The following is a 20,894-nucleotide window of genomic DNA, read 5'->3' as shown; positions in this document are numbered from 1 at the left end:
GCAGTGGGGGCTGTGGCAGTGGATGTGGTTGCAGTGGGGGCTGTAGAGGTGGCCACAGTGGTGACTGTAGCAGTGGATGCGGTGATAGTGGGGGCTGTGGCAGTAGATGCGGTGGCAGTGGGAACTGTAGAGATGGGAATGGTGGCTGTGGCAGTGGATGTGATGGCAGTGGGGGCTGTAGAGGTGGCCACGCTGGTGACTGTAGCCTTGGCTGTGGTGGCAGTGGAGGCTGTGGCAGTGGAGGTGGTGACAGTGGAGGCTGTGGCAGTGGAGGTGGTGGCCGTGGTGGCTGTGGCAGTGGAGGTGGTGGCAGTGGGGGCTGTGGCAGTGGATGCGGTGGCAGTGGGGGCTGTGGCAGTGGATGTGGTGGCAGTGGGGGCTGTGGCAGTGGATGTGGTGGCAGTGGGGGCAGTGGCAGTGGAGGTGGTGGCCGTGGGGGCTGTGGCAGTGGATGTGGTGGCAGTGGGAGCTGTAGACGTGGCCACAGTGGTGGCTGTGGCAGTGGAGGTTGTGGCCGTAGTGGCTGTGGCAGTGGATGTAGTGGCAGTGGCGGTGGAGGACGTCGGCTCCCCGCAGTGGCTGTACCCACAGCACAGCACGCGGATTTTGTAGTTGTAGCACATCTTGAACAGGCCCACCTGCTCGTCGTTCCTGCAGACCAGGCCGAAGCTGACGTCACAGTGCACGTGCTGATTCAGCTCCTCCAGCCTCACGTTGGGGAAGTTTTCGGCCTGGCACTCTATGCCCTGGGGCTGCTCGCACACGGCCCCTCCCGCACGCCTGATCTTGTCGTAGGACTCGACGTCCCCCCCGGCCTCCTCGGACTTGGGGTAGTCCTCGTCAAACCACTCTGTCCACTGACAGCGGGGCTCACAGGTGGTGGTGGCCGTTGACCCCAGGGTTCCTGGTGTGCTGGTCTCAGGGTGTGAGGTGGACAGCGGGCCCGTGGAGGTGGTGCCCATTGTGCCCACTGCTGTTCCCGTCAGCAGCTGAGACGTGGAGGTTTGCATCGTCACTGACTCCGGGGTGGGCCCCCTTGAGGCTGTGTGAGTCGGGAGGACCAACGTGGGCCTCCCCGGGATGGTGGGCTCTGTGGACGCTGGGGGAGATGTGAGGAACCCCGTGGCAGAAGTTGGGAGCGTGCCTGTGTGGCTGGGCCTTGAGGATGTCACTCGGACTGTCAGGCTCGTGGAAAGGGAAGGCGCTGGTGTGGCACTGCTGGCAGGGGACCTGGTCACCCCTGTGCTCCCCAGCCGTGTCGTGGACTGCGTGGTTGTTGGCACAGTGGTGGTGGTGCTGGAGGCAGTGGGGGACGTGGTGGCTGTGGCAGCAGAGGTGGCCACTGGGGCAGTGGCAGCAGTGGAGGTGGCTGCAGTGGTGACTGTAGCGGTGGAGGTTGTGGCAGTGGATGTGGTGGCAGTGGGAGCTGTAGAGGTGGCCAGAGTGGTGGCTGTGGCAGTGGAGGTGGTTGCCGTGGGGGCTGTGGCATTGGATGCAGTGGCAGTGGTGACTGTAGCAGTGGATGCGGTGGCAGTGGTGGCTGTGGCAGTGGATGCGGTGGCAGTGGTGACTGTAGCAGTGGATGCGGTGGCAGTGGTGGCTGTGGCAGTGGATGTGGTGGCATTTGGGGCTGTGGCAATGGATGCGGTGGTAGTGGGGGCTATGGCAGTTGATGTGGTGGCAGTGGGGGCTGTAGAGGTGGCCACAGTGGTGACTGTAGCAGTGGATGCGGTGGCAGTGGTGGCTGTGGCAGTGGAGAGTGTGGCAGTGGAGGTGGTGGCAGTGGGAGCTGTAGAGGTGGCCACAGTGGTGGCTGTGGCAGTGGAGGTGGTGGCCGTGGAGGCTGTGGCAGTGGACGTAGTGGCAGTGGGAGCTGTGGCAGTGGATGCGGTGGCAGTGGGAGCTGTAGAGGTGGCCACAGTGGTGGCTGTGGCAGTGGAGGTGGTGGCCGTGGAGGCTGTGGCAGTGGACGTAGTGGCAGTGGGGACTGTGGCATTGGAGGTGGTGGCAGTGGGGGCTGTGGCAGTGGATGTGGTGGCAGTGGGAGCTGTAGACGTGGCCACAGTGGTGGCTGTGGCAGTGGAGGTGGTGGCAGTGGGGGCTGTGGCAGTGGATGTGGTGGCAGTGGGAGCTGTAGACGTGGCCACAGTGGTGGCTGTGGCAGTGGAGGTTGTGGCCGTAGTGGCTGTGGCAGTGGATGTAGTGGCAGTGGCGGTGGAGGACGTCGGCTCCCCGCAGTGGCTGTACCCACAGCACAGCACGCGGATTTTGTAGTTGTAGCACATCTTGAACAGGCCCACCTGCTCGTCGTTCCTGCAGACCAGGCCGAAGCTGACGTCACAGTGCACGTGCTGATTCAGCTCCTCCAGCCTCACGTTGGGGAAGTTTTCGGCCTGGCACTCTATGCCCTGGGGCTGCTCGCACACGGCCCCTCCCGCACGCCTGATCTTGTCGTAGGACTCGACGTCCCCCCCGGCCTCCTCGGACTTGGGGTAGTCCTCGTCAAACCACTCTGTCCACTGACAGCGGGGCTCACAGGTGCTGGTGGCTGGGACCACAGAGCTGCTGCCCACTCGGGTCACGGTTGAGGTGGACTTGGTGGATGGGGTCTGTGAGGTGGAGGCTGGCGTGGACAGGAGGGTGGTTCCTCTGGTGGGTGTGGTCTGGGTGAAGGTGGGCAGGGGCTGGGAGGATGGCTGCTGGCTGGTGCCCGGGACCGGGCTGGTGCTGCAGGGCACGTAGTCACAGCAGAGGACCCTCAGCTCGTAGTTGTGGCAGAGCGGGGGGTTCTGCTCGCTGTTGAGGCAGGTCAGCCCGCGGGCCTGGCCACACTCCACCTTCTGGCCCAGCTTCTCCAAAGGCATATCTGGGAACTGCTGGGCCCGGCACTCGACATGCGCTGGGGCCGGGCAGAACTGGTAGCCCCTCTGCCTCAGGTTCTTAAAGGTCTCAAAGTCTCCCCCTTCCATGCCCAGCTCTGGACGTCCACTGTCATACCAGTTGGACCAGCGGCAGTGCTCCTGCACGCAAACGGTGGAGGGTGTGGCGACCGAGCCTGTGGGTGGAGTGCCGGGGTCCCCATCAGCCTCCTCTGCATCCTCTCCAGCCACGCCCAGAGGAGTGACTCATGTCCCCTTGCCCCAGCGTTGGCCCCGGGCCATCCTTTGCACCCAGGACACCTGTACCAGGTGCCCACTGGGTTCTCTCTTGGCACCCAGACCATCACCCGGGTCAGGGGCTCTGGTGAGTGAGGCAGGACCAGTGGTGTGTCTGCCAGGCTTACCTGTGGTGGAGGGCGGAACCGCAGTGCTGGTGAAGGTGAAGGGCGTTGTGGATGGGGTTCCGGGACACTCCTCGGCCTTTCGGATGATGGTTCCATTGTCTCTGCAGATGGCAATCAGGCAGGCGCCCAGCCCATCGGTCGTGTTGTAGATGACGTCCCCGTAGGCATAGGTTCTGCCCTCGTAGGTGCACGTACAGGCTGGAGACGGACAGGTACGGGGCTCATTCAGAGCCCCCAGCCCCCAGCCCTCAAACCAACAGGGCCCCGCTTACCCGCGGGGCTGTATGTGCACTGGAGGCCTCTGGAGGTGCAGTCGCTGGGAGGGGGAGAGAGAAGAGCTGAGGGCCAGCAGGGCCCAGGCCTTACTGTGCCCACCCGGCACCGCTTCATGTCCTCCTAGACCCCAACCCCGCTCCACCACTGGCTCACCAGCTCTGGCAGTTCTCTGCCGTGGGGACCCTGGTGCCAGCATCATAGTAGTTTCCATTCTCATCGTAGCAGCCCCCACACTGGGCCACGCACTTCATCTGGTCCTCATTGAAGAACGGCTTGCTGGGCGGGCACTTTGGGTAGCAGCCTGGGGCGGGCACAGGGCAGGGAGAAGACTCCCCTCTCAGGCCGGGTGGTGGGACTGCCCCGGCCGCCACCCGTCTCTGTCCCCCTGTCCCGAGGGTGGGCATGGGGAGGCAGGAGCTCCCTTGCCCCGTTGCCTGCACGCTGTGCTGCGGTGATGAGGCGTGGCCTCCCCCGAACAGCCTGCCCTCACCTTCCAGGCCTGGCAGGTCCATCAGGCAGTGGCCGCTGGGGTTCCGGCAGGTCCTCAGGCAGGGGGCCCCGCAGGGCTGGTAATGCCATTCACACTCCCCGTGGGGGTTGTAGTAGTCACAGAACAGGGCTGAGCAAGGGGGAGAGAGGCTATGGGCGCCCGCCAGGCCCCATCACCTGACTCCTCCCAGATCCGAGGGGTCTCAGGGCCTGGCCCCCCGAATTCCAGTTTCATTTCTCAGCCCTGCTCTCAGAACTCCTGTCCCCCGCTGAGCCATCCCATTTGGGGGCTACCTGTCTGTCTGGTTTGTACGCACATGAACGTGAGCACATGCATGTAGTACACACGTGTCACGTGTCCTTATGTGTGCATGCATGCCCGTCAGGCCCCAGAGCTGGTGCAGCTGCACCTCACGCCGCCACCATGGCCAGAGCCCGACTCACGGCAGATGTCCGGGGTCCGCCAGGACACGCACACACCCACTTCGCGGCAGGCCTGGGCGTAGGCGGCCACGGCCGTGCAGAAGCACTCGCAGTCGCCCCCCGAGTCACAGGCGCACGCGTCGCTCACGCAGGCCTCGTAGTACCTGGTGGAGTCGACCTGGGTGGGGGAGGTGTCTGCTCAGCGAGAAGAAGCCGGCCCCTGGGCAGCCGGCTCCCCATTTGCACGGCAAACCCCCATCTGCCATCTGCGACGCGCCCACCTGGGCACCCACCCCTGCCACTCCTCCCTCACCTCTGCCCGGCCACCTCACTTAGCTGTAGGCCAGCCCCCCCCGTGACCGTGCTGTGACCTGTCCTGACAAACGGGGTGCTGTCTCCTCAGGGTCACGGGGTGCCCCCCGCTCCTCCCTCCCAGATGGCAGAGCCCAGGGCAACTGTGTCGCGCATCTGCCACCACAGGCGGCACCATCCGAGGTGCAGACTGCTGTGTCAGGTTCACAGAGGACTTTCTGAGCCAGCGGGCAGGGCACCTGGGGTGCGGGCGGGGGCTGCGAGCCCGGCGGGACGCGAGGCCTCACTCAGACTGGCCAGCGTCAGCTGCGGACCAGTCCCACTACGCCGCCTGCTCGGCACCCGCGAGTCCCGGATCACGAGACCGAGTCGGTGAGTGGGCCCTGCGGTCCTTGTTCAGTAGCAGAAAGGGCTTCGGGGAAGGCTCTTAGGCCGTGGCGATCCTCCGCTTCTGTGGGGCCCGGCTGGGCTGGAGGCCCCCTGAGGTTTCTGCCCGTGCTGGGGGCTGGCGGCTCAGGGAATGTGGGGGAGGACCGGGAGGTGACATTGAGGTCCTTCCTGGGTGGCTCACAGCCCCGTTTCCAGGGGATGAGGCTGAGTGCCATCAGGGAAAGCAGAGCAGGACTGGGGACATGGGCACCTGCCTGGTGGGAGGTCCACACAGTGTGCCGTGTACAACGGTCAGGGTCAAGGCCATCTTCAGAGGACCAGCCTGGGCCAGACCCAGGTCCCACCAGGAGGGAAGGAGGCAGCCCCAGCACCCCCTTGGCCCACCTGAGAACGGCAGGCGCTGAAGGTGACGCTGTTGATGATGCTGCACTGCTTCTGGGCCCAGGACTTGCGGTACAGGTTGGCGGTGCAGGGGTCCTTGGGGGCCTGGGCGTCCGGGCAGGACGGGGAGAATTTCCAGCTGTTGCCGAACTCCAGCACATCGCCCACCACGGACTGGCTCCGCGTGGTGAAGTCGTTGAGGGCGTTGTCGTCAAAGTTCCCGCACAGCCCGCAGACCCTCCCCTGCAGATGGATGCAGAGATGGGCACAGGGTGGGGCTGCATGGGGTGGCCTGAGGGAGCAGCACAGAGCCTGGCCTGGGAGGCGTGACTGCAGGCCACCCTATTCCCCCAGGCAGCACCCAGTGAACTTTCAGGAAGGGAGGGTGCACAAGGGGTCCTGCAGTGGGCATGAAGGCAGGTGGGCAGGTGGATAGGCAGGTGGACAGGCGGATAGGTGGGCAAGTAGACAGGTAGAAAGGTAAGCAAGTGGACAGGCAGGTGGATAGGGGGGTGGGTAGGTAGACAGGTGGGCAGGTGGACAGTGGGGCAGATGGACAGGCAGGCAGGCTGGTGGGCAGGTGGACAGGTAGGTGGGCAGGTGGACAGGTGGACAGAAAACCAGGCAGACAGGCAGGCAGGCACCTGCTCCCCTATAGAACCTTAGCCCAGCGGGCATGGAACAGCGGAGTTCAGAGACCAGGGAGCAAGAGCGCTTTCCAACCAGGACTGACACGCCCACAGGACTGACATGCCCACAGGACTGACACGCCCACTGGTCAGTTTGGTCTCAACATGTTTCCCCTTCGGGAACCGGACATGGTGCACGGCCTCCCCAGCCCTCAGCAGTCCGTCAGCTGCCAGATTGCACTGCCGGGCCAGGTCTAGGAGTAAGAGCTCTGTCCCTCCCCAAGGGGGTCCCGCAGCCTGCCCACCCCCACCTTGTACTCCTGGTGCAGCCGAATAAACACGCTGGTCTTCCGGTCCCAGGACACGACCATGCCACTGCGGGTCTCGACGGCCAGGTAGATGCCCATGTAACGGATCCTGTAGGGCAGGTCTCCGCCTGGCCCCCTCTGCACCACCTTGTAGGAACCCTCGTGGAGGATCAGCTCATAGTTCTGCAGAGGGGCACAGGGGAGGTGACGGCTGCAGGCAGCTGAGGGGCCAGCTTTGGGGCCGGAGCCCCCTTCCCCCCGTGGCCCAGGACAGGGACTCTGTGGGTGCTCAGGGGCCCAATGCATGGGGCTGGCATTAGGAATGAGCCAGACTCCTGACACTGTCTGCAAACTTGAGGTGAGAGGCTGGGAGCCCGCAGAGGCTGTGTGGGAAGTTGGGAGCTGTGGGCAAGCAGAGTTGGGCAGAGGGCACAGGAGCTGCAGGAGACCACCCAGCCCCATCTCGGGCCTGCACCCCACTCTTCTGCCTTCCTCACACCTCTCCCCACCTTTGGGGCGGGTGGGAAATGGCCCCCAGTCAGCATCCCTGCTCTCTGCACTGTGAACTCTGACCACCCTCTGCTAGAAGTGGTCACCCCAGGTGTGGGGGGCTGAATGAAGGCCCCCCAAAAAGACACGTCGAGTTCTAACCCCCAGAATCTGCGAATGTGCCCTGATTTGGAAAAAGGGTCTTTGCAGCTGTGATGAAGTGAAGGATCTGGAGGTGAGACCATCGTGGATTTAGGGAGGGCCCAGATCCAGGGACGGGGGTTGCTACCAGGTCAGACAGGGGAAAAGAACACAGAGAAGGGGCTGTGTGAGGACAGAGCAGAGACCGGGGAGGACACGGCCACAAGCCAGGAGCCCCCAGAATCTGGATAAGGCAGGAAGGACCCTCGCCTGGAGCCTGTGGCGGGAGCCTGGCCTCAGAACCATGAGAGAATTAATTTCTCGGATTGCAAGTCCCTGGGATGTGGCTGTTACTGTGGCCCTGAGACCCGAGGCCACAGCTGGAGGTCCAGGGGCCCCGGCTGGGGCTCCAACAGGGCTGCAGAGGGAGGAAGACGGTTCCCAGGTGCCCCCACCTCCAGGAAGATCTTGATGGCCTTGGAGCAGGTGACGCCTGTGGTCCCGCAGGGGACGTTCTCAGTGACGATGCGGAAGTTCCCGTTGCTGGCATTGTTGCCCGCACAGTAGTCCTGGGAAGGGGAGGAGAGGGACGTGGTCACGGCCCCAGCGCCAGCTCGCTGGCCGGGGGGTGGGTGAGGGGCCGTGTACCTGGGCCAGCATGTGCTGGCCGAGGGAGGGGGCCGCATACCTGGGCCAGCGTGTACTCACAGCTCCCCTCAAAGCTGTAGCGCTCGCCGTCAAAGGTGATGAAGTGGCCGTCCCCGTAGGCCACGCAGGTGCCCAGGCAGGGCCGGCGGCTGCACTCCCACCTGCGGCCCCTGCAAGTGCTGGAGGGGAAGGGAGGTGATGCCCTGCTCAGGCCCCTGCAGGTGCTGCAGGGGAGGGGAGGCGATGCCCTGCTGCAGGGGGCCGGGCCAGGAGACCACCTCACCAGGCAGCCGCGGCAGAGCCCGTCACAACTGTGACAAGGACGAGGACACAGTGCCTCTTCCATAAAACAGGAACGCGGTGGTGCCCCTCCCCAGGCTGGAGGGGTTAAATGGAGCAGGGAGCTCGGGGCACACGGCATCCGACACCCCACCCCCCGGTTGGGCTCCTGTCTGCAGGCTCCCCTAACCCTTGGCGCCTGGGGTGCAGGGCCCACGGCCCTGGGGGCAGCTTCAACTGGCCCTGCTGTCTGCTGGGCAGAGAAGGCCAGTCCCTGGGCACCTTCCAGAGGACGAACGGGCCACCCGGGGCTTTCCAGGCCTCAGCTCCTCTCCCGCCTCCTGCCAAGGACATCCTGTCCGAGGCCCGCTCGGGCCGCCGTCCCCGTGGCCTCCGCCCACACCGCCCCCTCCGCGGCCCCTCCACACACCAGGTGTTACAGTCGACCCTGATGGTCTCCCCAGGCTTGTAGGCGGCCTCGTTGTGCAGGCAGGGGCAGTCGTCCTCGGCCACACAGCCCCCGCTCCCATCGGCCAACAGCCCCGCGGGGCAGACGCAGCCCGACACACAGTGCGTGCTGAACTGTGGACAGGCAGATGCCCATCAGCGGCTTGTCCGGCTCGGCTCGGGGACACCAAGGGGCAGGGGACGCTGCCCCCCCACCCCCGGGCCCGGGCAGCGCTGCCGTGCCCTCCCAGCTGACTCACACAGTCCACATCCAGCACGTGGCAGCTCCGCACACACTCGGCCCCGGGCGTGTCCGCGGAGGCGTTTTTACAGTCCAGGAACAGCATGGGGGCCACGCACCCTGAGGAGGAGACCACGCTGGGTGGGCCGCCCGGCCCAGCAGCAGCCCCTCCCCTTGGTTGTCGGGGGTTGGCGCGGGGCCCTGAGTGGGGGAGGCCCGGGTCGGGGTGGGGGGTAGAACCTGTGCTCCGCTCCACGGCTCCCAGGCAGCTCAGCTTCCCGCTCGCACATGAACTACAAGAGATGAGAACAATGGCCGGTCTGGGCAGCTGCCCGCTGCCCCACAGGCCTCACCCAGATCTCAGCCGGCTGGGCCCCCGGGCCTTGTCATGAGGGGAGGGAGGCGCCTGCTCCGGGGTGTGGTGAGGGCCCCAGATCCCCGCGAACGCACTGAGTGAATGAGCGGAGGTGCCAGGAAGGTACCTGGAGTCGGGCGGGAGGGGATGGGGGAGGCCAGGACAGGGGTGCACGCAGGTGGGCCCTCCAGGGCACACACCGTGCCCCCTACGGGCCCCAGACCCATGGAACACCTTCCCGGGCCAGAGGAGAGGTCCCTCTCAGAAGGGCTAAGGGGTGCACGGGGCTGAACTTCCCTCCCCAGGGAGTCCCCTGTGTTTTAAAGTCCCCTGAGGGAGGCACAGAGATCTTTGTGTGTGGAGCAGGCGGGGTGGGGGGCATGACATCGGGGAGGGGGTGACAGCGGGGAGGGCCCCTTACCACACCACACCGTTGTCGTGCAGGACCTCCCCTGGAGCCAGCACGGAGCCACGCGAGTAGCAGGGGCAGGCCTCCGCAGGCACGCAGCCACCGGTGTCGTCCAAGAAGGTGCCCGAGGGGCAGGTGCAGCCATCCACAGGCACGAAGGCCACGTCACAGGTGACATCGGCCTGGCTTAGAGAGCGGCAGGTGGGCTGGCAGCTGTCCACCACATAGGCGTAGATCTGGGTCTTGGGGCAGCTGCTCACGTACTTGTCTGGGGGCCAGCAGGTGACATACAGGTCAGTGGCAGGGCAGCCCGTCCAGCCCCGCCTGACCACGTCCGAGCTGGGGCTGGAGCGGCCCGAGACTTGGCTTCCCCTCTGGATGGGGTGGGGAGGCCTAAGGCTCTCGCTGAGGACAGGTGGTGGCATGCGCCCCAGGGTCTCCGGTCCCCCCACATCCCCACCCCGCGGCCCGTCAAGCCGGCTGGTGGACACTCACTGCACACGCCGTCCCGCCAGCCGCCGAGCAGCACACCCCGGGCGGCGCAGGCCCGCACGTAGGAGGACAGGGCCGCGCACATGCAGTCCTCGCTCTTCTCACAGTTGCACGTGTCAAACATGCAGTTCTGGGGGGGCATTGGGACGTCAGGGACCCCAGCCCACCAGGGACCCTTCTCTCTGTGTCCATCCTTCCTGGGACCCCTGTCTGGGCCGGGAGACAGGGCAGCGGGGCCTCCCGCGGGGAACTTGGTGTAAGGCCACGGTGGGGGGGCGGGCGGGAACATGCTGCTCTGAGGGATTGGAGAGGCCAGGCCAGGCTGCGACAGGGTCCAAGGGAGGGGCCTCTGTGGGACCAGGACCAGCTTGAGTTCTAGATCCGTCACGGGCTGAGCTGCATGTGGGGGGAGACTGAAGGCAGGAGATGTCTGGAGGTGAGTTGGATGGGAGGGTGCTGGCAGGGGGTGCAGCCCCCAAAGCGGGCCTGGGTCTTCCAGCTGTGGACACGCACTCCCAGGGGCTGGAGTCACATGCGTGTTAGGGCTTTGGCTTCCAGAGAAGCGGCCTGTGAGCCAACTGTCGGGTCGAGTTGTGTCCCCCCAAAGGATGTGTCCATGTCAGGACCCCAGGGCCTGTGAACATGGCCCTGTTGGAAACGGGGTCTTTGCAGATGTGACGAAGTTAGGGTGAAGTCATTAGGGTGGGCCTGGACCAACACACCTGGTGTCCTTATGGGAGAGCTTTGGACCCAGACATGCAAGGAGGAGGCCACGAGGCAGAGGCTGGGGTGATGCAGCCTCGTGGCCCCCAGAAGCTGGAGAGGCAGGAAGGACCCCCTGGGGACCCTGCCAGCACTGTGATTTTAACCTTCTGGCCCCAGGACCTGGGCAGTGGGTAGATGCTTCCGGCTGTCAGCACCCCCAGTCTGTGGCCCTTTGTTATGGCCACCCCAGGCAACGAACACACCAGCAGTGGCCATGTCCCTAGAGCGGGATGACCCTCGGCCACGGAGGTGAGGGCGGTGCTGAGAGAGGGAGCCTGGAGCGGGGCATGTCCTGCCCCCAGCACCCCACCCCACCCAGGGGCTGGCCGGCGGTCTCACCGAGTGGAAGGGCCCAGGGTTGATGACAGAGTGGCAGGACGAGAAGGCCCCGGCAGGGTCGGTCAGCAGGGAGCACCAGTGCTTGGCGTAGTTCTCTGGGGAGGGCAGGCACGGCGGACCGTCGTGGGCACAGCTCAGCGGTCACTGGCGTTCCTCCCACACCTCCTCCCCTGCACCTGCCCACCCTCCCAGCCTCCGCTCGGCATATGCAGGCCCTGTGGGGGCCCCTCCGCTGAGGAAACCGAACTGGAACTGGGGGCTCGCCAGCCGCGCCACGTGGGCCCTGCTCACAGGGCAGCGGGAGCCTCCCCGGGGGCGGGCCTGCAGGCTGTCGGTGACCCCGCACCCCGCCCTGCTCACCCCCAGCCCCGGCTGCCCCGGAGCCCAGGTGAGACAGACGGGCAGGTCCCAGGCCCGGCCGCAGGGTAACCCGAGCCCCCCCCCACCCCCAGGCTGGGGGTACCATTCTCCACGCTGAGGGAGCAGGGGTCCTCAAAGCTGTTCTTGACGTTGGGGCAGGCGGCCTGGGTCTTCCAGGTGTTGGCAAAGGCGGCGGCCGTGCCCTCCACCACGCCACTGATGGTCCGAAAGTCGTCGGCCTGGTTCTGGTTGAAGTTCCCGCACAGGCCTGGGGGCGGGGGTTGGGCATCAGCGGGCCGCCCAGCTCGGCCCAGGCTCCCGGGCGCCTGCGGGTCCTACAGGCACCACCACACCGTGGCCCTGCCAGAGAGCCCCATCCCAGGATGTTGGTTCCAAAACCATCTGCAGATGAGCCCTGGTGTGGGGGCGGGCAGCCCCCACATGAAGCCCGCTGTGAGGGCAGCGTGCCCTGCTCTCCATCCTCCCGGGCCGCCTTCCCATGCTGGGGTCCCTGTTGCGCCCGGGGAGCTGCTGACTCCCCAGTCCCCACCTCTGGCCTGACTGCCCCGCCCCCGCTCCCCCCCCACTGCCCCGCCCCCGGCCCCCCAAGCCCACCGCTGGCCTCACCACACATCTGGCCCTGGTAGGAGGGGTCCAGCCTGAGGAACACCTGCATGAGGGGCACCAGCTGCATCTGCAGCTGCAGCCCGAGGCCCGTCTGCACCAGGATGAAGAAGGATGACGGCCTGAAGACGGTGATGTTGGCTGCGGGTTGGGGGGGGCGGTCAGAGGCCGCCGTGCTGACCAGCCGAGCCTGAGCCGAGGGCTCCGGGGGCTGCCCGGCAGGAACCCCGGCCGCCCCTCCAGGGCCCGGGAGCTGGGCGGGGATTCACATGTGTGCTTGGGCCGTGACCACTGACGCTACCATGAGGCCAGGCACCGAGTGTGCGCCGCACGGGTCCCCCCAGAGTCACAGATGAGGCCCGTGACAGCCCCACCTTGCAGGTGGGAACCCAGCCCTGGGCCTTTCCGGGACTCCCAAGGCTACAAAGAACTAGCGAGGGACTCTGCTGGCTCGGTGCCGCCACCTAGAGGTCCCACCTGGCCGCCGCAGGGCCCGTTCCCTGGGGGCCACATACCCACTGACACGGGCAGCTGCGTGTAGATGGAGTTCACGAACACCCCGCCTTTGGCCTGGATCTGGATGGTCTGGCGAGAGGAGGCGGGGCCGCGGTCAGCGTGGGGTGGAGCCCGGCCGGCCAGCCCGCAGAGGGCCGCTGCCACCGCCCCCTCGCAGCCGGGCCCTCACCGTGTCCCCTCCGTTCAAGCTCAGCATCACTGTTCTGAGGCAGTTCTCGTTGTCCGTCAGGCCGCATTTCCGCAGCTCGGCCAGCACGGTGAGGGCGTTGCCTGCACATATCTGACGGGACAGAGCCCGCCCGTGTCCTGGGTCGGCCAGCCCCCAACCCGGGCAGGGAGGGGCTGTGTGTGTGTGGTGCCCTGTGCCCAGGAAGCCCCTGCAGGGTCGGGGGCCTCTGGCACCTAGTCACCTCTGGGCAGCTTGTCCAGACCTGGGAGCCCCTTGGCCCCCATGAGTGTGAGCTTCCTCTCAGAATGGAACCCCAGGGGACTTCACCGCTCGGATGGCCGTCATGGAACCCTTCCTGGGGCGGAGGAGGACGGAGGGTCCCGGGAGGGCCCCGCAGGCGGGGCTCACCTTGGTTAGGACATAGCTGCAGTCCCCGTGCACGTCGTAGAGTTTCTCATCATAGGTGGAGATGTGGGACCCGCCCTGGATGGAGCAGGTGCCCGGGCACGGGAGGTCCTGGCACTGCCATAGTCCCCCGGAGCAGGTGCTGGGTGGGGGGGTGGCCGTGACAGAGGGGCCATGGTGAGGGGTAGGTGAGCCCCATGTGGGGCAGGGGCAGGGCAGGGGCAGGGCCTGCCGGGGGACCTACCAGGAGCTGCAGCTGGTGTTGAAGGAGGCCCCCGGGGCGTAGGGGCGGCCGCCGTGCGTACAGGGGCACTGCCGCAGGGGCAGGCAGCCCGAGTGGGTGACGTCGTCCAGCACCGTGCCTGGGGAGCAGCGGGGTGGGGGGACACAAGCAGTCAGCGGAGGCTGGGATCAGACGTTGGAAACACAGTGACCAGATGGGGGCAAAGGCCCAGGTGGGGGGCGGGCCCCAAGGGCCCCGAGGACCTGCCTGGGGGGCAGAAGCAGCCGTCGACGCAGTGGTCCTCGCAGAGCTGGGAGCGCTCAGGGTTGGAGCAGGTGTCCACGCAGGGTGAGCCGCACTCCTGGTATTGCATGTTCAGGGGACACGTCTGGGCTGTGGGGAGGAGGACACAGGGCTTGGTCCCAGGAAGCCACCCTGCTCCCGCCTTCCGTGTGCCACCAGGGGTCCCCAAAGGGGCGCCTCTTGCCCCGTCTAGCCATCTTCTGAGTGAGGCGGGAGGGGAGAGGAGCGTGGGGCCCCGAGCCTCCGGGGGCAGCGCCCCCGCCCCCACCTGGGTTCAGGGGTGAGCCTGGCTCAGTGCGCCCAAGCCAGGTCCTCCCTCTGGGTCCCCGGGGGCCCGCAGGCCTTTCATATTCCCCTCTGATCTCCTGTCCATCCTCTCGCCGTGGGCCCCCCGACGGGCTCCACCTGCCCGGATCCCCAGCCAGGTGCCAGGTGTCCTGCCTGAGGGTCACCTCCCTCACACTCTCCCCAGGGACCCGGTGTGGGTGCAGGGCCTTGGGCTCCTCCCCAGTGCATGGGGGCACTCACGGCAGAGGTCAGGGCCCCTCCAGCTCTGCGGCTGTCCCCCAGCGTGGGCACACTGGCGAGAGTACTCCGCGAAGGTGGCACATGGGCAGGCGGGGCAGCGGCACAGGTCCTGGGTGCAGGTGGCCACGTACACCTCGGCATCCACCAGCCTGTGGCACGGAGCAAAGGCTGGGCCCAGCAGGGTGTGGCGACAGATGTCCTCCTGGTGAGACAGAGGCTGGACGCTCTGTCCTCTGTGCGGTATCAGTGGGGACCCCAACCCTGCAGCCCTTCCCCAGGCCAGGAAGCCCCCTTCCCCTGAGGTTCCAGCCAGCCAGCCACCTGCTTGCCCGTCATCCGTCACACATCCATCTTCTCATCCCTCCCTCCCTCCATCCACCCATCTATCCTTCCATTCCTCTGTCCATCTGTCCATCCACATATCCATCCATCCATCCCTCCAGCCAGCCAGCCAGCCATCCACCCACCCACCCATCCTTCTGCTCAACTACTGAGAGCTTGCTACTGCTCTGTGCGGAGCTCTGCTTGGTGACCCACGACCCTGGACTCCCTGCGCCCACCCCGGGCTCCAGGACACACCTGCCCACGGTGCGCGTGCCCAGGACGGGTGCAGACCCCATGCTGGAGGCGGCTCAGAGAAGGGGGAGGCGGAGGCGCCCACCGTCAGCCCCGGCAGGGTCAGTGCCGACCTGCCGATGACCGTCCCCCTTGTTTAGCCCCCACCCCTGACTAGCTTCAGGTCCTCATTTAAGGCTCGCGGATTCTGCTGGTTTCGGGGATCCTGGAGCTGCTAGGCCACTTCCAAAGGTGGGGTCCTCCCAGCGCATCGGAGGGGCTTTTGCTCTGGGCTTCCTGAGTGCCCCCCTCTTGGTGAGACTGTGTTTGGGGGGGCAAGTATTTGCAGGGGCTGCGGGCAGGCACTCACCCCATCTGTGCAGTTGTCAGCTGGGGAGGGCAGGGGGTCCTGGCACTGCTCCGTGGGCCCGTCCAGCTTCTGCAGGTTCCCAAACTGTAGAGGGGTCAGCCTGGCATCTGCAGAGAGGAGGCACTCCATGCAGGGGCCCGGAGGGGCGCTGGGGGCAGAGCTCCCGCCCATGCTCAGGACCCCCGAAGCTTCCCTCTGGGGCATCACTGGAAGCGTTGCCACCCCCCGATTTGCTCCCTGCCCAGCGCCCCGGCGAGGCCCCCACCCTGCGCCCCCAGCCTCCCTGGGACCGTACAGCCTGGGCTCGGCCACCTGCTGTGCACTCACTGTGGGCATGGAACTCGTTAATGGCCGGGAGCCCGTTGAAGTCTCCGCACAGGCCGCAGGTCTGGTTGGCATACCTGGGGTCCAGCTCCAGCTGGGGGCGGGGGAGGGGCAGCTCCAGCTTCTGCGGGCCCGGCAGGGCCCCCAGCCCCCATCCACCCAGCTCCCGCAGGGCTCCCCCTGGGTGGGGAGGGCGTCGGGGTGGGCAGCCTCACCAGGGCGCTGTCCTCTCCGTTCCACATGAAGGTCAGCATCAGCCGGATGTTGACCTTGACATAGGCACTGCTCTCCTCCACCAGGAGGCCGGCGCGGCTGTAGGGCAGCTTCTCCCTGGGGCAGAAAGTTCGGTGCTCCCACGGGTCCAGCGCCCTCCCCGCCAGCTCTGAGCCCAGCCCACCCTGGAGCCTGGCCCCTCCACGCCCGGGCAGGCTCACCGCCTCCCGTTGACCAGGATGGACCCATTGGAGACCTCCAGCACCAGCCCCTGCATCTTGAGGATGATGTGGGTGACTGTGGGCCTGGAGCCCACCAGGCCGCGACGGAGCTGGAGGTTGAAGTCCTCGTAGGCGGCACCGCAGTGCGCGGAGAAAACGTAGTTGCACAGCCCGGGGAAGCGGAAGATGTCGCCGTCGAAGGTCTTGTAGTGGAAGTCGCCCCACGTGCTGCACACCCGCCCGCGGTGCGCCGCGTTCAGGGCTGTGGGGAGTGCGCGGTGGGGGAGGGCAGCCTTCCCTGGGACCAGGCCCCCGGTTTCCGGCTGGGGAGCCGCCGCCCCCTTCCTCACTCCCCTCTGCTCCAGATTCTCCCATTCCCCTGACACCAGCACCCGGGTCAGCCCCCAGCAGAACCATCTACAGGGATGGCTCCCAGCCACGCCCAAGGCCCGGCTCCAGCCAAGCTCCAGCTTCCCGGCTGCCCACTCTGTCCCGGCTTTATCCCCAGGTCTGTGACCACCCCCTGAGGCTGGCAAACACCCCTGCCCCCGTGGGCAGTGGGCGGCGACCACTTACAGCTCATGGTGGGGAAGCCAGTGACTTGTGGGATGAAGGTCACACGCTGGGCTGCAGAGGGAGCCGGGTTACACCCGAACATGGCCGGGAAGGGACCAGCCAGGACACCCCTTCCCAGGACCCCCGTCCTCCTCACTGGCTACCCTGGGGCAGCAGGGAGCCGCAGGCCAACCCTCACCCAGCCGAGGGAGCCCAGGACTAACGCTGTCCCCTCCAGGACCCTACCTATCTGCCCAGGACCCGCTCCTGCCCAGGTCTGTGTGTTTCCCCAGTTGTGTGTGTGTGTGAGCATGTGGGTGTGTCCACACCTGCGAGTGAGTGGGTGGGCATTCATGTAAGCACAGACGTGTGTGTGTGAACATGTGTGTGCACACATGTGTGAGTGCATGTGAGCGTTTGAGCCTGTCTGCTCGGTGCCTTTGTTTTCTTAGGCCACCTCTGCTGTCCCGTCCTGTGGGCAGATGGGATCCGGGAGGGTCTTTATGTGACACGTAGCTAATGTGGCAAAGGGTCCACCCCCCACCCCTGCCCAGATCCCCTGCCGGCTCCGTGTGGGGCCCTTCCTACCACCGTCCACCCTCTCACCGTTCATGGTAGCCTCCTGACTCGCCCAGCTCTGTTCCATGCTGCCCTGGGTCTCTGTGGGAAAAGGGAACCGGAGTCCATGAGAAGCCTGACATCAGCCACCTGTCCCTTGGTCTCTAAGGGCTGCAGGATGGTGGCCATGAGAACAGCACCCGATGCCAGGATGGGAGCTTTGGCAGGGAGCTGACCCGCCCTCCCCGTCTGCACCGCATCTCACTGTGGCTCAGGGTAGAATGGAATCAGGAAAAGCTGTTGGCCTCACTGACCCCAGGTCACCCCAGGGAGAGCGTTTGGCCCCATCCACACACCCCTCAGAGAAGGACAAAGCCTGGCTTTGTTGGGGAGAAGGACACACACGGCTGGGGAGGCTCCTGGGCGTGACTTAGCAGAAACCCAAGACCAGAGCCAGCTCCACCTTAGAACTACCAGCCGTGGCAGGTGGGAGGCCTGGGGGCCCTGGTGCTGGCACGGCTCCCCAGGTCACCTGTGTGTCCCCCGCCACCAGGCACAGCCCTCCAGTGTCCAGGTGCCCCCACAATCTTGATGGACAGGACTGTGCCCCCCTCCAGGCCCCTCTGTCCCAGGCTCAGGCTGGGGCACCCTTTTCTCGGGCTGGCACCTCCGAATTCCTTCGTCACGTCTGTGGGGTTCTCCATGCTCGGCCCAAGCCTGCGCCTCTTCGGGAGTGGGAGGGGCAGCCCCAAGGGGTCCCCACGTCCCCGGGGGCGCTGGGGCTCGGCTCCGCAGCTACCATGCCAGCCTCCACTCCCTGTGCGACTTTCCCGTCAGGGACACCGACATGGGAACCACAGGGACTGGCCTGGAATTTCTCTTTCCTCTTAAGGGCCCTAGTGGACTGCGTTTCCCAGAAGCGTGGCTGCTCCCCTGTCTACCCTGACCCCAGACCTGCGGCCCTTCCCGCATGTGCCCGCTGTTGTACCCACCCCATGGTCGAGAAATCAGGGGTTTCACACGGACAGGCTCACATGGCACACCCTCCTTGGGCCAGGTGACCGCCCAGTGACCCTGGGTCCAGTGCTTGGCCAAGGAAGTGCCCACTGCTGACCTCCCCATCACGCTGCGGTCTGGGTGCACATCCCCCTGATGGGAACCCCACACACACACAGGGCCCAACCTCACCCACCCATAAGGGGGCTCCAGCCCAGGGGACACCCATTTGAGGCAGGAGATAGATAGGCTTCAAGCTAGACATTTATAGTCAGCCTCCTGTTTACATTTCCCGAGGCAGGAGGCAGGTGGGCTCCAGGCTAGATATTTACAACCAGCCTCCCGTCTGCACTTGGAGATGGAAATAACAACAGGAACAGGGTAAATAGCTTTACTTTGTTTCTGGTGGACGCTTTAAGATAACAGTCATGGCAGGGACAGAGAGGGGCTGACCCTTGTTTGAGGGTCACAAGAGGTCACATATTTCCCATCCCTGGGGCAAGGGAGACGCTGCACACACACGCAGAAAGGCTCCTTGGGGGTCAAAAAGGAGGGGGCGCCACCCCCTAATAGGTAATGCCAAGGCCTCCCATAGGCCTCCGGGCTGGGATCCATCTTGGCTAAATGTTGCCCACGCATGTTGGGGAGGGTCCTAGGGCGGTTCAGGGTGTGGAAAGGGAAACCGGATAATTGGCCAGAGGTAAACAAAGACCCAGAAGAACTGCCCTGTATGAATGACTTCAGGGCCTCTTTCCTGGGCTCCTCCTCATTGGGGGGGGCGCCCACGCCCTTTCTCTCGGGGGGAGGGGGCGGTTAGGATCAGGGCATCTCTGCCCTGCTTCTTAACTAAACAAGCTGTTTCTCTGTGAGCTCTCCCACGGCTTGTGCTGTGTCTCTAGTAATAAACTTTGTACCTGTTTTTACAGTTTTCGCCTCTTTGAGAAATGCATTTTTCAGTGGGGGCAAGGGCCAGGGGAACCTTGCTTCTAGCCTTGAGCCTCTGGTGGACTAGCGGCTAAGATTCCTGGTTTTCATCCAGGCTACCCAGGTCCACTTCCTGGGCAGGGAACTAAGGTCTTGCTTCAAGCCGCTGCTCACTGCTCCGTCTCCCGGCCCACGCCCGCCACAGCGCGCGTCTCCTTCTGACAGGAGCACAGACCCATCTCAGGGATTTGCCCCCAGCCAGAGAAGGGGGAGTGGGCTGACGGCGGGCCTGCTGGCCCGGGGCTGAGCGGGTCCACGGCTGGGCCAGGCAGGCTGGCCGGCCACCCAAACCGTGCGGGACACCCACTGGGAGCTCCTATGGAAATGCCCCCGCACCCAGCCCTGCTCACCCTCCAAGGAAGGCAGCTTGGGACAGGGGCTCTGGGAGACAACCCCCTCCCCTTCACCACCTCCCTTTCACAGATGGAGAGAGCCTCGGGCTGGTGCCCACCTGCCCAGACCCCCGAGCTTGGGGTGAGGTGCCGTAGAGGGGCTGCAGGAGCAGTCCGTGGGGCCCGGGGATGGGAGGTGTGGCCCCCGGCGGCCAGGGCTCCAGGCCAGCCCCGCTGGGTGTCACTGGCCGCCCCAGGCAGCATCTTTCGTGTTGACAGTAAGTGTTAGGGCTCACGGTGCTTCCCTGGCTTGGAGTGCCACAGGGCCAGACAGGCGGCAGTCAGGTGAGGAGGATGAGCAAGGCCGCAGGGCAGTTACGGCTCCAGGAGCAGGGCCAGCGTTCGGACTGGGCTGCCGTGACGGCCGTGACCCCGGGCCAGCCCTGGAGGGCGGAGTGTGGAAGATGCAACCCTGCTGCTCCCCCTGCCATCAGGCACCTGTGCCGTCTCCTGCCCGCTCTGCTCTGGGGGCCTCACGGGAACCAGAGAGAACCCCCAGCCCAGGCTCCTCACCCACAGCACCCCCCGTCCCATCCCGGAGGCTGAGACCCTCAGTTTCCCCAGGGGGACCTAACTTCTCCCAACGCAGGCTGGGCGCCCTCGGGGGGGCCTGGAGTCTGGGGCATGCAGGGCCCCACGGAGGACACGCTGTGCCCTGCGGGGGCCGACGAGATGGAGTCAGGGGCTTAGGCCTTACCTGCCTTCTGCACCAAGGGCAGGACCACGAGGGCCCACGCCAGGGCCCGGCACCCGCTCTGGGCACCCATCCTGAGGGCCGGCACGGCGGTGGGCAGGTGGCGAGGAGGGAGTGGGGCACGATGCTCGCTCCCCTGGGGGCCCTGGGGCTTATATAGCAGGAAGGCTTGGCCCCGTGCCCAGCTCCTGGGCCACGCAGGGTGCTGTCCTCTCCCCACGGCAGCCACGTATGTTTGCTCTTGGGGAGGGGCTGTGGCACACAAGAGCCTAGAGGAGGAAGGATCTGCGGCTCTGGGCCCCAGAGGTGCAGGACCCCTCCCCCACGCCCCAGCCCGCCGCTTCTGAGAGTCAGGAGAGAAAGCGTGGATGGAGCCGGAGGGTGGTGCTGGCAAAGCCCCCACAAAGCAGGGCCGCCTCGGCCTGCCTGGGTCCCGCCTTGCTGCAGCCCCGCGCCCTCGATAGGATGGGGCTGGGGTGGGGTGCGGTGTGTGGGCAGCAGGCGGGCTCAGACCCCGGGGCAGCACCTCCCGGGAGCCTGGCTGAGGCGGTCAAGGGGGATTGGAGGGGAAGAGGCAGCCGTTGGGGAGCTGCCCAGAGGTGCTCACCACCCCCGTCCCTGAGGGATGAGCAGGGGGCTGCGAGGCCATTGCTCAGCCTGGCGGGGGGGGTGGGGTGGGCGGGGCTCCTGCTCACTGCGGGGTGCGCATGCCGTGTATGGAGGGGGGTACCGGTCTGCAGGCTCCTGGGGGTCCCAGAGCTCCCAACTGTGCCAGCAGGACCCTGCCAAGCCTCTGGGCTCCTCTCTG

At 66.0% G+C, this 20,894-nt stretch overlaps 1 protein-coding gene across 1 annotated transcript in view; it reads right to left on the bottom strand.

The window, feature by feature from the left end:
* Positions 1 to 17,159, bottom strand: part of MUC5B (mucin 5B, oligomeric mucus/gel-forming) — a 33,675-nt gene extending 16,516 nt beyond the window's left edge. Inside the window, exons 1-27 of the mRNA XM_082628131.1 lie at positions 15,689 to 17,159; positions 15,477 to 15,567; positions 15,150 to 15,256; positions 14,225 to 14,426; positions 13,661 to 13,786; positions 13,415 to 13,532; positions 13,174 to 13,312; positions 12,766 to 12,876; positions 12,596 to 12,665; positions 12,084 to 12,221; positions 11,560 to 11,724; positions 11,097 to 11,191; positions 9,996 to 10,122; positions 9,513 to 9,768; positions 8,977 to 9,029; positions 8,756 to 8,856; positions 8,479 to 8,630; positions 7,810 to 7,948; positions 7,577 to 7,690; positions 6,495 to 6,674; positions 5,558 to 5,797; positions 4,493 to 4,649; positions 4,050 to 4,178; positions 3,713 to 3,860; positions 3,556 to 3,599; positions 3,284 to 3,481; positions 478 to 3,055 (exon numbers count right to left, since the gene is read on the bottom strand). Coding sequence (XP_082484257.1) covers positions 478 to 3,055; positions 3,284 to 3,481; positions 3,556 to 3,599; positions 3,713 to 3,860; positions 4,050 to 4,178; positions 4,493 to 4,649; positions 5,558 to 5,797; positions 6,495 to 6,674; positions 7,577 to 7,690; positions 7,810 to 7,948; positions 8,479 to 8,630; positions 8,756 to 8,856; positions 8,977 to 9,029; positions 9,513 to 9,768; positions 9,996 to 10,122; positions 11,097 to 11,191; positions 11,560 to 11,724; positions 12,084 to 12,221; positions 12,596 to 12,665; positions 12,766 to 12,876; positions 13,174 to 13,312; positions 13,415 to 13,532; positions 13,661 to 13,786; positions 14,225 to 14,426; positions 15,150 to 15,256; positions 15,477 to 15,567; positions 15,689 to 16,324 — 6,614 coding nt within the window. The 5' untranslated portion in view covers positions 16,325 to 17,159. The remainder of the gene's footprint in view (positions 1 to 477; positions 3,056 to 3,283; positions 3,482 to 3,555; positions 3,600 to 3,712; positions 3,861 to 4,049; positions 4,179 to 4,492; positions 4,650 to 5,557; positions 5,798 to 6,494; positions 6,675 to 7,576; positions 7,691 to 7,809; positions 7,949 to 8,478; positions 8,631 to 8,755; positions 8,857 to 8,976; positions 9,030 to 9,512; positions 9,769 to 9,995; positions 10,123 to 11,096; positions 11,192 to 11,559; positions 11,725 to 12,083; positions 12,222 to 12,595; positions 12,666 to 12,765; positions 12,877 to 13,173; positions 13,313 to 13,414; positions 13,533 to 13,660; positions 13,787 to 14,224; positions 14,427 to 15,149; positions 15,257 to 15,476; positions 15,568 to 15,688) is intronic.
* Between the last annotated feature and the right edge of the window lie 3,735 nt (positions 17,160 to 20,894).

This window comes from Mesoplodon mirus, assembly GCF_964341445.2.
Source record: "Mesoplodon mirus genome assembly, chromosome: 7".
Lineage (NCBI taxonomy): Eukaryota > Metazoa > Chordata > Mammalia > Artiodactyla > Ziphiidae > Mesoplodon > Mesoplodon mirus.
The sequence above is the reverse complement of the archived record's forward strand: the minus strand, read 5'-3'. Positions and strand labels throughout refer to the sequence as shown.